Source organism: Rutilus rutilus (assembly GCF_951802725.1).
Source record: "Rutilus rutilus genome assembly, chromosome: 8".
NCBI lineage: Eukaryota > Metazoa > Chordata > Actinopteri > Cypriniformes > Leuciscidae > Rutilus > Rutilus rutilus.
Window position 1 is genome coordinate 31,736,340 of NC_140222.1, and position 15,686 is coordinate 31,752,025.

General features: G+C 35.0%; 1 protein-coding gene across 1 annotated transcript; it reads left to right on the plus strand.

The window, feature by feature from the left end:
• The first annotated feature begins 445 nt into the window (after positions 1–445).
• On the plus strand, positions 446–13,491 carry mcoln2 (mucolipin TRP cation channel 2). Its single transcript, XM_084416538.1, has 14 exons — positions 446–566; positions 1,364–1,523; positions 2,041–2,214; positions 2,883–3,036; positions 3,122–3,200; positions 3,292–3,388; positions 5,228–5,327; positions 5,444–5,556; positions 5,715–5,864; positions 7,177–7,278; positions 7,456–7,578; positions 8,086–8,292; positions 10,329–10,468; positions 12,662–13,491. Exons 1-14 carry the CDS (start codon positions 517–519, stop codon positions 12,696–12,698), a joined length of 1,686 nt encoding a protein of 561 aa, XP_084272664.1. The 5' UTR covers positions 446–516; the 3' UTR covers positions 12,699–13,491.
• The last annotated feature ends 2,195 nt before the right edge of the window (positions 13,492–15,686 follow it).

Below are 15,686 nucleotides of genomic sequence, written 5' to 3' on the forward strand. Positions count from 1 at the left end.
GGATGACATAGAAGGTCATGCTCAACACCCATATGAGGGCGACCCGCTCCATGTAGAATAAAACTTTTTTTCGACGACTAGTGGTTAATAAGTGATATTTCTCAAAAGTGTTGTTAATTCTTTGTAAAACTGCAGTTTCACCTCGTGATCTCAGAAATAAGTTCCAGCTTGGAAGCATTGATAAAAACTAAAATGACATATTTTTACTTTACCTTGTTCACTTAACTTATTAAAAACAGCGTATGGTCTGTTTGTGTTTTAAGTTGAGACTCCGTAGTTCTTCAATCGAACCTTTGTGACGTTTTCAAGTCAGTGAGCATTCTGAGCAACTGAAAGAACGTTCTATTTGGTAGAATGAGGTCACGCCCATCGGGAAACCTCCTCGCTCCTGATTGGTCGATGGGCGCTGTTCTGTGTGTAGCAGCTGTGACGTCAAACGCGAGGTTATTTAGTAATTTAGTGATCAAGGAACGCTTGAGACTGGAAGACACGTTTTGTCATGAGATAACAGGTGGCATGGAAATGTCTGATAGTTACTGCCAAGGCGTCAGGATTGACATGTCAAGGTAAGTTTGACAAAAGCTTTTTATTGAAATCCTTAGCTAGAATTATTTGGCATGAGAAATAAACAACTATAAATTCAAAAGTCGCACTGTTTTAATTTAGGTGTAATAAAATACATGACACTGCAGAATTTGAATGTTCTAAAGTGTTTTTGCAAAGAAAATATTTAAAAAAGAACTTTCTTGTGTTTTACTCTTAAAGTTAGTAGGCCATGTCAGTAACTACACTGTCAGTGCCATTGAGCGGACGCTTGGACTTAAACCCGTTGGGAGTGTAAATGTAGTGCAAAGTTTTAGCAGTTATTTACAAAGGTTCAGTTAAATTTTAAGAAAGGTATATTGAGCAACTAATTTCCCTCTTCCGTTTTTGTTCATTGACCCCTTCCATCTTCCTCATCCTAAACCGAACTCTGTCACATGGGTAATGTGTCACAAAGTTGATTTATCATCTGCTTGTGCTCTAATACATTTTTGTAACATATCACAAATCACACTTATCAAACTGTATGTCTATGGAGATATCCACACATCTGAATGAGAAGTGTATATATAGGCTAATTTAAATCGGAATAGTATTATACAATATATTTGTTAAATATAATATTGTATAAAAGTGCAAACTTTTGGACACATCAAATATTTTATGTTTTACTATTTTACAATTTAGAATAACATTGAAGTAATTAAAGCTACTAAATAACACAGATTAAAGCTGCTTTTCCTTATTCGTTTATTTACATTTAAAAAAAAAAAAATTCTGCAGATCTTCAATCAGATATATATTGTATATTTTAATATAGCGTCTCCACATCCATGTCCACCGATCCCATGACAGAAGAGACACTGAGAGATGACCTGAGGTTTTACTTCATGAGCCCTTGTGAGAAGTACAGAACACGGCGACAGCTACCATGGAAACTAGCAGTGCAAATTTTGAAAATATTCATGATTACACTCCAGGTATTTATAGGGTTATTGCCTGCTTGCTTAGAGCCGAAATGTGTAAATGTGTGTTCTTAAAAAAAGAAAAGAAAATTGTATCCCAGTTTGATATGCTGAGACCAACCCAATACAAATCAAAACACATTTATCCCAATCAGGGGTGCGTTTCCCAAAAGCAACTATGGTCGCCAGTTCCGTTGTTACCAACAGAGATCAATGAAACTTGCGACCATATTTGGCCAACCATGCTTTTGGGAAAAACGCACCCCTAGCACAGCAACAATGGCTTAACCAATTGTGTCAATTGGGGGCGGGCTATCTGTTTGTTCGACCTATGGAAGGCAGGGGGAGTGGTTAGGAACCTGTTTGAACACAGTCACTATGTTGCAATTCCATTTGCTGAAGCTAGGGGTGTAAAAAAAATTCCACCTATTTGTAAATTACCATTTAATGTAATTTCTTTAAAGTTCCTTACAAATCTGTAATGTTCCACCAGCCAGAATAAAAAAGAACATCTCCTCTGTTTATTTCAAAGCTCATACTGTTTGGACTGAATAACCAGCTTGTGGTGTCCTACAAGGAGGAGAACCTGATGGCCTTTAAGAATCTGTTTCTTAAGGGCTACAGTGGTGTGGATGAGGATGACTACAGTATTGCTGTCTACACCAAACAGAATGTATATGATAGTTTATACTATGTCATAGATCAGGTATGTATTTGCTTTTCATCCATCTTGCTTCTTTCTTTCTTCATGTTTATTTTCCCTTCCATCACATAGCATTAATTATGTTAAATGCAATTTTGTTTGTTGCACTGGTCAGTTTTTCTTTGTCTTAAAGGGATAGTGCACACAAAAATGAATGGTGAACCTCATGTTGTTTCAAACTGTATGAGTTGGTGGGGCACCATGGACTTCCATAGTATGAAAAAAAAAAAAAACTATTTAAGTCAATGTGTCCCATCAACTGTTTGATTTGGAACAACTTGAGGGTGAGTAAATGATGACAGAATTTTCATTTTTCGGTGAACTGTCACTTTAAGGTGCGTTCACGCCATGTCGGAATTACCATAATCACGAGATTCCGACTTGTGAAAGTGTAGAAAGTGTCTGATGATGGAAAGATTAGGGTAACCCTAACCCTAAATACTAAAATAGTATTTCACTGGTCATGTGATTTCAAAATGTCTGCCCCCATGAGGTTACCCTCTCCATGTAAAATAAAATGGCTTTTATTAGTCTTCTCATCTCATGTAAGTGCACTCAATTTTAAACATATTTATCAAAAGTGCTATTGATTTCTGTATGTGCGCCAATTTAAAGTGATTAACTATTGAGTTAAAACGACTCAAAATAACATTTATCCATGTCTTCAACAGTATTCCCAGTTACGAAACCTGTCTGTAGGACCCGTTAGTTATGCTGAGGAGAATGAAAAGTTTCTACACATGATTATCTGCAAGAAGAGCTACATGAGGGGCAGCGTGGAACCGTCCGAGGAATCATATGATATTGACGCCCAGCTTGAAACAGGTTACACATTTTACAGAAAATGTAAAAATATTGTAGCCTATAAATCATATTTTGTGCCTAAACTGCACATTCTTGTCTTTTCCAGTTTGCTTGGCTCTTGATCCAGAGTCTGCTACAACATGGAGAATGAACAACGCTTCCTTTTTTGAGTTGGAATTTTATAGGTTGGTAAACCTAAATTATATAATCAAAACATTTATCCTTAATTTATCACATAATAGTTTCATTGGCTTATTGGTTTTGTTTGAAAAACAGGCTTGTTGAGATTGAGATCACTTTTGCGCTCAAAGGAATCAATTTGCAAACTGTTCGTTCGCATGAGCAGCCTGACTGTTACACATTTTTTGTGAAGGTAAGGTCAAATTTGGGTTCTTAAAAAGGACCTATTATGCTTTTTTACATGGTCAGCTTTCTTTAGTGTGTAATGTTGCTGTTTTAGCATGAAAAAGGTCTGCAAAGTTACAAAGCACAAAGTGAATCCAGAGAGAGTTATTCTCTGTTTCTGAACTGCCTGAAACGCCTCCATTGTAGTGTCACAATATTCCTCATTTAAATAATTCCCGCCCAAAACATACACAAAGAGGGATGAGGCCTTATTGAGTTAGTGTGTGGACAATTACGGTTATGGTAAAGGGGCGTGACGTTTCTGAAGCGCATTCGAAGCAGCTGACCAACCACAACACACCGTTCCAGGTGACCAATCAGAGCACACTGTGCTATTTCAGAAGGAGGGGCTTTATAATGACAGGAACTAAACCGTGCTATAGACCCATTTTCAGTTGGTAAACATGGTGACCTTTTTTGTGGGCGGAGCTTAGGTGGTGGCAGAACGATCCCTCTGGCCGCTTCACTAACGTTAGTTTGCAAGTTTTGTTAGCTTGTTTTTTTAATCATGACTGGAGAAAATCCGATTTGATCTTAATGTGTAAGGTCACTCACTGTCCAGGACCGCGATTGTTATTTGCAAAAGTTAATTTTAACGGACATCCCAGATTGGCTGACCCGTACACGCTCAGTCAATGGATGGACGATCTGACAGGATTAACGTTAACGCTACCTCCGGTTGGCGATTATTATTTTTTTCCCAGGATGGTAGGGGAAGACTCATGAATATTCATTAGGGAAGTCATCCCTGATTGGTCTGATGACCTACCCCTAACCCCACCCCTAAACCTAACTGTCACTGGGGGTCTGATGACCTACCCCTAACCCCGCCCCTAAACCTACCCGTCACTGGGGTTAAGACCAATCAGGGATGACTTCCCTAATGAATATTCATGAGTCTTCCCCTACCTTCCTGGGAAAAAAAATATCGCCTCCGGTTGAGTGGCCTGACTTCTACACCTACCTGATAGAGAAACTGAGCGTAAAGAGAAACTGAGGGCATATAAATCTTTAGATGCCTATAACTGTACTAAATGGTCACTTACAAGACTTACAAGACTTGTGTGGTAGCCTACGATCCGCAGTTCTACCTAGCCAGCGCCAAGGCCAGACAGAAGACGTCACATGCTCAGATTTGCTTGACCAATCGGCGGAATGGGGCGTCTCATGACCTGTACAACCAGACAGAAGACGACAATGTAAAGAGTGGCATTACAGTGCAATTTTAATGATGTGAATATTTTCTAGAAATAAAAATTCCAGATACAGCATATACATTTTTTAACTATGTATTTGATTACCCTTTCTTACCAGGTTCTTCAAAAAGTCTAGTCACAATCAATCAAAACAATGTATACAATAGATGATTCACAAATAATCACAATCATTTAGAAAACATTATACGATAAAATGTCAAATTGGAGCCTGTACTCCATCGATTCTTGCACCCAACAACACAACAAGATGACATTTAATAACAGTAATAATAATTTAAGTTCCTTATTATGTAGCCGAATCTGTGCTGGTTTGTATCGGCCGCCTCCAGTTTTCCCTTTGTTTTACCACCAGCTAACGCCGTGACGTAACTGTGACGTCGGCTCGAAATTGGTCTATTGCCAGACTGGGAAGAGAGTTGCTGCAACAATGTCAAATATGTGGAAAAAAGTTATTTTGCAACATTCAAGGATGAAAACCTATTCTAGTAGATCCCAGAAACAAAATCAAGACATTGTAAAAGGGCATAATAGGTCATCTTTAAAAAATATCATCCATTTTATCTGAATAAATTCATTTTGATTCTTTGCAGATTGTCTTTGATAACAGTTGCCATAGCGGGAAGGTGAAACTGACTCTTGATTTTGATGATGCTAGTAGCGTGTGCAAAAACTGGAAGATTTCGGGAACTGGTATGTGAAAAATCAACTACAGTGAATGCTTATGGTCAATGAATAGCTGTAAGAAGTTTTTAATGTTATGACATGGGCATGTGGACTTCAGATGGTTTGCTATTGTGTTTTTTCAGCTCAGAAGAGCACACACTACCTCCTGATCTTTGATGGCTTTGTTATTGTAATCTGTCTGATCTCTGCAGTGCTCTGCACACGTTCTATTATACTTGCTGTGAAGTTACTTCAGGTAAACCTGCCTGGGAATCTGTATATTACTGAATACTGTCTGATACATCAACATTATAGTTATTTTTGAAGTTCTGACTCATTGTGAACTCATGCTGTTCTGATATATATTTGTGCCGTGTCAGTGTTTCCTTCATGTGTCACTTCCTCACTCTGCAGCGGTTTTCTAGATTCTGCCTTGAGAATTATAATCATAAAGTGTGTGAAGATGACCAGAGGGAGTTCTTAAACGGCTGGTACATCTTGGTGATCATCAGTGATGTTATGGCCATCATTGGATCGATACTAAAAATGGAAATACAGGCTAAGGTGCTTTTTTAAGATTATTATTTTATTTTTTTGATGCATTTGATAACCACATAATCTGAAATGTTGCGGAGAATATTGTAGTTCCCTAAATTAAAAAAATGCTGACTGTAATAGATGTTATTATTGCGTCTATGGGTGAATTTACCCCCCAACCTCCAGAATCAAATTAAAATACTTTTTTTTTTTTTTTTTTCTGAAGTTCTCTTTAAAATGAGGATTGTCAATACAATACAATACTTTTATTTTAAATCAACATATTAGATTAAAGGCCTGTATTAGACACTTTATACAGTAAAATATTTTATTTATTTATTTTAAATATTTTTTGAAAAAATAAAAAAAAATATGGAGGGGAAATTGTTTTTGGGTGAAATAATATTTCACTAATAATATTATTAGTATTTTTTAAATTCATTTATTTATATTTTTGGTCATGTATATTTTCATTTATTTATTTTAAATGATATATTTAATAAGATTGTTTTAGTAACGTAATTTAAATTTAGAGGGGAAATGTGCTTCATTTTCATGAAAATAATTTGATTTGAGTTTTGTTAGCTGGTATAAAAAGTCCCTTTGTAATCACTTTTATATTATTAAATATAATTCTTTTTTGCAAGGTACATTTTGCAGGGGAGATGTGCTCAATTTTCATTAACAATCATTTGATGTTAGGAGTGAAATGTTAGTATATTTATTTTTTTATTTTTTTATTTAGGTAAAAATTTAAGTTTGGAGAGAAAACATGCTTATTTTTAATGAAAATAAATGTATTTTTGGCCTGAAATATTAGAATTTATTTTATTTGTTTGTTTGTTTGTTTATTTATTTTAAATTATTTATTTAAAATGGTTCTTTGCCAAGTACATTTGGAGGAGAAATTTGCTTAATTTTTTTTTTACAATAATCATTTTATTTTGGGTGTGAAATGTTGTTATTATTATTATTTTAATTTTATTTGTTTATTGATTTATTAATTTATTGATTTATTTTGTAAGGTAATTCATTTTGGGTTAGGGTGGAATTTGCTTAATTTTCATAATCAATCAAACTCATTTGATTTGCATTTCTTTATTAGTTGGAAACAAAAAAAACAAAATAAATGATACAAAAATTCATGTTCCTCTAAAAACTCAGATTTGAGTTCTTGAGAGACACACTTAGCCTTTGGACTTTGGGTCTGTGCTGTAGGGCGATTTAAGTCATGGCAGTTAAACAATTGTTATGTAATATTTACTTTGTACTTGCATGGAAGCGCAAGTTTGGCCCACGTTTACGCTAATAAAATCACCCCGTTCATTTGTTCTTGCAGAGTCTGACCAACTATGATGTGTGCAGTATCTTCCTGGGAACATCCACTCTAATGGTCTGGGTGGGCGTCATAAGATATCTGGGATACTTCGAAAAATACAATGTAAGTCAAACTGCGCAAAATCACATTAAGAACACCAATGTAAATGTAATAGCAAGGTTGCCAAGGTTAAGTACAGTACATGTGTTTTATTGCCCACATGTTATATAACATGGCTTAAGACCAATAATTTATTAAGGCCCTAAAAGGGGTTTTTTTTTTTTTTTTATGATAACACAGGTGCTTATCCTCACTATGCGAGCAGCCTTACCAAAGGTCTTGCGCTTCTGCTGCTGTGCAGGAATGATCTACCTTGGCTACACCTTCTGTGGATGGATTGTTCTAGGGCCCTATCATGAGAAGGTACCAACAGAAAGTCAATAAAATAAATAAATATACCCTTTCTGTAATCGTATATAGTTTGAATTGTATACCGGTGACATATGGATGTACTGTGCCTTTATTTGAGATTTGCTGTCTTATGAACAGTAGATGGCAGTACATGTTGGCTTATATATTTTAAAGAGCCATCTATTTAATAAATGGTATATAGATGTATTATATATTTAATAAGTAATTATTTGAAATAATAGTAGTTATAAACAGGTTTTATATGATATTATTTGTTATATATAACTTAGTTTAATATAATTAAAAAAAAATTAAGATATTTTTATGTTTCCTTGGTTTGAGATTTATAGTCTTTCTTATGAACAGTAGATGGCAGTACATCTTAACATGTTTCCTTGATTTGGATATATATATATGTATGTGTGTATGTGTATATATATATATATTTATATATTTATTTATTGATGAATGAATGTCTTTTCCCTTGCATCTCCCATCTCCTCTTCATATGTGGGTCAGTTTGAAGGTCTGAGTCGTGTGGCAGAGTGTCTCTTCTCCCTAGTCAATGGGGACGACATGTTCCCTACGTTTGCAGAGTTTGGGCAAAAAAACACAATGGTGTGGCTGTTCAGCCGAGCCTATCTCTACTCGTTCATCTCCCTCTTCATCTACATGGTGCTCAGTCTCTTCATCGCCCTCATCACAGATGCTTACGACACCATCAAGGTACCATCAACTTGATAAAAGGTTTTGGTAGATAGATAATGTGACTAGCTTCTAGGATTTTGCATGGCTTAGTGTTTAGCTCACATGCTCCAACACATCGTGAGTTTGAATCAAGCTGCCAACATTTCCTAATCTCATTCGCCCTATTCATCCTGTTATATCCTAGTCCCTTTACACTATCCATATATTATGCTCTCGATTAACCGAAAAAACGAAGTGTTGGACACCTCATGCACTCAACATTCACAGCTTTAATTAAGAAGCGAAGGGGGAGGGGCATCAGACTCTGTTGAATGACAAAATAACCTTATAAAATGTATAGACTACATAGAGGTTGAGTATGTGCATAAGTACATAGTGTATAGTGCATAATTTGGGACACAACTTTAGTTTTTTTTAGTTTTTTTTTAATTTAGGGGTTGAAGGAAGAGGCCTTGTATGGGGTGCCGTTTGTAAAGCGGCTCACGATGAAAATAACAGCAACATTTTGTCACATTTAGCTTCAAACAACGTCAAAAATCTATACCAGTTTTTTAAACAATCACTTTTTAGCACATTTACAACAATATTTGTCAACTTAGAGATATTTTAAATAGTTAAATCTAAATATTAAATGTTACACCTAAATGTTAAATGTTAAATCTAAATGCTATATCTAAATCTAAATGTTAAATCTAAATGCTATATCTAAATCTAAATGTTAAATCTAAATCTAAATCTAAATATTAAATCTAAATCTAAATCCGGTTACCGGCAATTTGAATTTGCATATTAGTTAAATATTTAGTTTCACCCGAAACATTTAGATTCAACATTTAGATTTAGATTTAGATTTAGATTTAACATTTAGATTTAGATTTAGATTTAACATTTAACATTTAACATTTAGATGTAACATTTAATATTTAGATTTAACTTTCAGATTTAGATTTAGATTTAACATTTAGATTTAACATTTAGATTTAGATTTAATATTTAGATTTAACATTTAGATTTATAGATTTAACATTTGGATTTAGATTTAGCATTTAGATTTAACATTTAGGTGTAACATTTAATATTTAGATTTAACTATTTAAAATATCTCTAAGTTGACAAATATTGTTGTAAATGTGCTAAAAAAGTGACCGTCAAAAATTCATACCAGTTTTTTAAACATTTTTTTAAGCTAAATGTGACAAAATGTTCCTGTAATTTTCAGCGTGAGCCGCTTTACAAATGGCGCCCCATAGCCTTGTTAGTAATAAAATAGCATATCAAATGAAAAAATATCTATTCTCTAAATAGGTTAGTTCACGCAAAAATGAAAACTAGTATCGTTTACTCGCATCTTTCCCACCTAATTTTATTTTCTTTCTAATGCAAAAAAGTAATTACTTTTATAATACTTATTTATATTTCAATTATTTTATTTAAATAACGAAAAAACGAAAACTCATCATTTGCTCCTATCTTTCCAACCCCATTTTATTTTTTCTTATACAAAAATAAATAAATGGACAACACATTTTAGCTTCTCCATATAAGGGCAGTAAATTTGTTTTCTTTGGGGTTTTTATGTTTGTTTTTGTTTTTTTGGTGGTGTTTTATATTGATTTGCTTTTTGTTTTGCGTTGCTTTTTGTTTGGTTTTGCTCTGCTTTATTTTTTTTGTTTGGTTTTGCTTTGCTTTTTTGTTTTGTTTTACTTTTTTGTTTGGTTTTGCTTTGCTTTTTGTTTTGTTTTACTTTTTTGTTTGGTTTTGCTTTGCTTTTTGTTTTGCATTGCTTTTTTGTTTGGTTTTTGTTTTGCTTTTATACCCCCAGAATTTGTAGTTTAGTGTTTCACCAAAGAAACAAATAAAACTGACAACATCAGAGTGAGTAAATGGTGACATTTAAGTTTCTAGATGAACTTTCCTTTAATTGAATATATACTGTGTGTTATCATTTGTGTAAAACGTTTCTCCGTTTTGCATTACACATAGTAAAATTGAACAAACAAAGCCATGCTATACTTGTTTGAAGCACTTCATATCAACTTCTCCATTTTGCCTAGGGTTACCAAACGACAGGCTTCCCTATGACAGAGCTCCAGCAGTTTCTGATGGGCCAGAAGGAGGGCTTCCCCCTCCAGGGGCAGGAGTGCGGCGAAGTCGAGAACGTCCACCCTTCTGTAATGCTGTGTTGCTGCAAAAGGTACAGTATATAATCCCAGACATCAGCTGCAGGGCAGCAGTGTTTCCTCCAGAGCTGAGGTCAGCCCACTATGGCATGAGAAATGGAATTAGTGGTGGGAGAGAAAGACGGACACACCCAGCAAAGTGCTGATTACAGAGAAATGTTCTCTGTGGGGAAAAAAAAAGAAAATCGAGAAGGCTTCCCCTTGCCTTGCAGGAACGATAAACAAACGAGAGTTTAGAAACTCTCCATGATGCCCATTAATTTTCTGCGCTTCTTTTCCTCTGGAGAAGCCTTTTGTCTTGTTCGTATCTAGCTGTTTTGGGCTCCAATGCAAGAACTCGAAACTGACTCCACAAGGAGCATTCATCGTTTGCTTGAGTGTCAGATGCGAAGGGATGCCTGGCTATAAGTTTAATGCTGCGTCTAAATATCAGGTTAAAAGCCACTTATGCTGCACTGAGTGGATTTGAGCATGGACATTACCGTACATTGGGATTGAATTGGGTTTTACTATGATCTCTTTAGATTAGATCAACTGGTGTTCCTGCTCTACAAGTAAACCAGAATTACATTTCCAAATCTTTTCATCTCGGAAATGGGAAAAGTTGTTATTCTCAGTTGGCTGGGAGATTCAGGCTATATTGGCATCTTTTATCAATATCACTAATATTATAAATAGGCCACATCTGTTTTATTTTTTATGCCCACCAAGGCATTTATATGATAAAAAATAGAGTAAAAACTGTAATATTTTTAGAAATATTATTACAATTTAAAATGACTTTTTTCTATTTGAATATATTTAAAAAAATGTAATTTATTCCTGTGATTAAAGCAGAATTTTCTGCATCATTACTCCATTCTTCAGTGTCACATGATCCTTTTGAAATCCTTTTAATTTGCTGATTTGCTGTTCCTGAAACATTTATTATTAATGTTGAAACAGGTGTGCTGCTTAATATTTTTATGGAAACCATGATACATATTTTTCAGAATTCTTTAATCAAAAGAACAGCATTTATTTTAAATGAAAATCTTTTGTACCATCACTTTTGATCCAATTAATAATTTCTTGCTTAATAAAAGTATTAACAAACCAACCTTTTGAAGTCCTACAGGGACTTTTCCTGAAGAATTTACCTAATATTACATGAAACTAACCTGCAAATCTCTCTTCAAGTTTTTGGGGTAATCTTTACTTTCACTTCCTTTGGAAACTGCAACCGGACATATTTATATATAGGTAGAAGACCAATCTTCACTGAAAAAAAACATTAGAACTAAAAAACGTACTTTAAGTTGGTTCAAAGATGACAGAAACCATTTTAAAGACTGTTTCAGAACATCTACCTGCCAATATATGGAACAGTTTCCTCTGAGGAGGCAAGGGAGGCAGTGCCTCCTCAAAAAACTGGATGAGAAAATAATATTACAAAAATAAAACAACGCAAATATTACAAAATGTGACATTTGAAAAGTGCACAAATCACCCATTTTTCGAAACTGTCCAACAGTGACACCAGCAGGTAAAGTTACAGCGGGACTCCGCATCTCTCTTGCCTCCCCTGAGCCCATTGATTTTTGTGGTGTAATTGAGTTGAATGGGGGTAAAGTCACATGAGAGGAGGCAATGCCTCCACCGCACTATAACTGGATATGATTGGCTATGATTGGTTCACGCGATAAATCCCGCCTCTTGTTTTCGTGCACATCCTCGAATCGGTCTGAATAAACAAGATTAATGGGAAGACTAATTAAAAAGTAAGTAAACCGCTCAGCCACTTAAATATCAACCGCTTTGTTACATCAAAATTAAACTTGATATGGCCTAAAAACCTAGTGACTGAAAACATGATGACTTTTTAGTAAGCAATCAGCTTAGAAATTAAAGGAGAAATTAAAGATACACCTCCGTGTCTGTGGCCCAGTGTTTACCGAGCATGACTGATGATCCGAAAATATTTTACTATTAAAAAGAGCGGCTGAACATCAGTTCACAAATAAAACATTGTTTAAATTGTAACTGCCTTTAGTTATATTATTTTGGAAAAAAATTCAAAATGCTTAACACTAACTTGATGAGATTGATACTTGGTTTTAATAAACAGAAGATTAATTGCATAGTTAATGTAAAAATACAAATAGAATTGTAATTTTTATGTAATGTAAAGGAAAAATGTGACAAACTTAATTTGTGTCCTTTTGCAGGATTCCCAAAGACGACTCCATCATTCTCATCAGCTGATCGCAGCGAATGATTCAACGTTGAATCTACTGAAAACTGCAATGGATTTGCAGCTTAATCAGGGAAAGATTGTGTGAACATGTTTACCGTTCCATGTACATGGTTCATGTACTACACAGGAAGCAAGAGCTTAGTTCACATGCCAATTTCATTAGAAACCGGTAAGACCTGCATTAGCGAACGGGTAAATGCTGTATAATATCTGCCAAAGTGCACTACAATGCAATTAAGAGCGAAAAAAGAGGGTCAAATGGCAAGCATGGAAGATGTTTGATGCATCTTAATGTGCAATCTGTAAAATTATCCCTGTTAAATGTTGTAAACCAGAGGAAATATCTTTTATGAAATTATTTATGCGTCATCTGGATTGTCTACCCATGTTTTACATTAGAGAATCACCTCAAATTACACATTTGTGTTTGTTTTTATATCAACTCGTTCTGGCGTGAGTCCTCAAAGGCATTTAGAACATTTGCAGCTAAATAGTTCATATTTTGCTTCAAATATGTGAAGTGCGCAAGGAGTGATTGCGGTGTGGACGGTTTGTGCAACACTGGAGTGTTAAGAAAGCAGTGTTCACTCATAGAAGAGGTCACTTTTTTTTTACTTTGTGGATATGTATTTTACTTTATGATGCAAATGACATCTCATTATGCCTATCATCCCACAATTAACAGGGAAGGCAGACAAGTTTCAACGTGACTTGCTTAGTAAGCAGTTGCTCACTGGGGGAAGGACCAGGGGTGAGGGAATGAAAGATAATAAAATAATATTTTGTATTTGCAAACTTGAAGAGGCCCTTAATGTGTGTGCAGTTTTCTTGTTTGGGTTTCATTGTTGGCTTAGTAAATTGGATGTTACATCATACTAGAATGCAACTTAGAAACATGATGAAACATGTTTTTTTTGCACAAGGTGCTTTTTGACCTCAAAAACCAATTCACAGAAGTGCTTGGTTTCTAGGACGACGGCTTCACTTCTTCTTTCTATAAGAAATGAAACACTATTCCAGACCAGACATGAAATCTGTAATTTACCTGGTCTGTCTGCCCGGATATTGATTTATTTCTTTTACTTATTTAACTTTTTTGCAGAACATCAATGTTTACAATCATTTACAATGGACTGGATGACTAGTTGACTATAAATAATAAATAGATAGTTTTTTTTGATCAATGTTCATACACAATACATTAGAAAAGGCATCTTTTCTTGATTAAATATTAAATGTTCAACAATTAAGTCCAAGATATTGAGTAACAGGGTAAATGGTAACCCTTTATTTTACATCGTCTTTGTTTACAGGTAAATTATGCAAACTCACATGAAACTAACCCTAACGTAATCCGATTACTTTTTTCAAGTAACTAGTAAAGTAATGCATTACTTTTAAATTTACAATAAAATATCCGGGTTACATTTTCAAACCCAAGTTGCTTTGTTTCCCATGTATTGACTGACATCTCTCCTGTCCCCATGTTGAGAGAAATCGTGAGTTTTAAACTAAATGTGAGCAGGGATTACTTCTCATTTGTACAAAAACAGATTCAGTACTCCAGATAATGAATAAAAACAGTGAAAATGAAACTTAGACTATTACGCAGACATACAATAATTAAATATGTTAAATAAAACAAATATACTTACCCCCCGGTTTCACAGACAAGGCTTAAAGGGATATTTCACCGCTGGAAAGATGCATTTTTGCTCGTGGATGAAAGACAACAACTCCCAGAATGCACTTGCTTCGCTGCCCTACGAGGCCACTCCCAAGCCACACCTACTGGTTACAGAGGGCAGTATCGGAAGGAAATATACAACTAGGTTACTAGTTGACTCGAAACTGAAAATACGGCGTTTTATCGTGAGATCCCACCCCCTATGGGCGGGTTGGAAACATGCGGAACTAGCTCCTCCTTCTGGCTGTAGTCTCTCGCCTCTGGCCAAAAAAGCCTCCGATAACGCAAAATGACGATTTTTGCGTCATCGGAGGTTTTTTTCCAGACACACAATACAGAAATCTCTCATCTCAGGGGGACATGAGGGAGGGAAGCACGGTCATTCGAAAATACTTCCGGGTTTCTACTGATACAAAGCTTAATGCTAATCGGTGAAGTATCCCTTTAAGCCTAGTCCCAGACAAAAATGCAAGTGTGAGCTGTTTTAACTGAAAGCAACTTGCACTGTCACATCTTAAAATATATCAGAGCCATTGTTTTGTCTCAAGGTGCACACCAGTTTTTTTTTTTTTTTCTAAGGCACTTTTTTAAAAGCTACTTAAATGTCCTAATTGAACTAAGATCTAATCCTGGCTTAATCTAAGCCCTCTCTGTGAAACCGGGCCTTTGTGTATTTAATCTCACTTTATTATCTAATGTCTTCGCCGCTGACCTTTTGATTATACCATACTAAAAATGACTTGTAAACATATAAACATCACATTTGTGTTTCTTTAGTTTTTATTGCTGAAGTAAGTGTGTTAAACTTTCTTCTTCTGCAATCCAGAACGGCAGCACAGCTGAAAGGTTTGTTTGAGCTGCGCCCTCTGTACAGGTATGACTTTATATGTCCTTCAGCCTGAGGCTTATTTGTTTTGAAAGGACCTTTACATTTGCCAAAAATAGAACTTTTGTTTTTGTTATTAAAACATTTTTTTTTATATATATTAGTACATTATTATATCTATATTAGTTCTTAAATGTATAATTACACTGTAACAAGGGAAGCGCACCCTAAAATAAAGTGTAACTGATACAATTAAGTGTTTATCAATGTTTTAAGGGTTGAAAGTTTATAGATGTTCAGTGTTGTAGACCCTGCCCTAAGAAGGAGCTTATCTTAACCCACCCACCCACCCACACACCGTGTGTTTTTCTTCTTTCTTTTTTTACCTCAAAAAAACAATTAAATCAGAAGTGATTGGTTTCTAGGATGGTAGCTTCACTTCATCTTTCGATAAGAAATGAAACTCAGACAGGTAATCTGTAA

Bases quoted from the DNA above. Each gene is read 5' to 3' on its own strand.
- mcoln2 (XM_084416538.1), top strand. From the start codon at position 517: ATGGAAATGTCTGATAGTTACTGCCAAGGCGTCAGGATTGACATGTCA. The intron at 7,279-7,455 runs GTAAGTCAAACT...ATGATAACACAG, and splicing joins GATACTTCGAAAAATACAAT to GTGCTTATCCTCACTATGCG. The intron at 8,293-10,328 runs GTACCATCAACT...CATTTTGCCTAG, and splicing joins ATGCTTACGACACCATCAAG to GGTTACCAAACGACAGGCTT.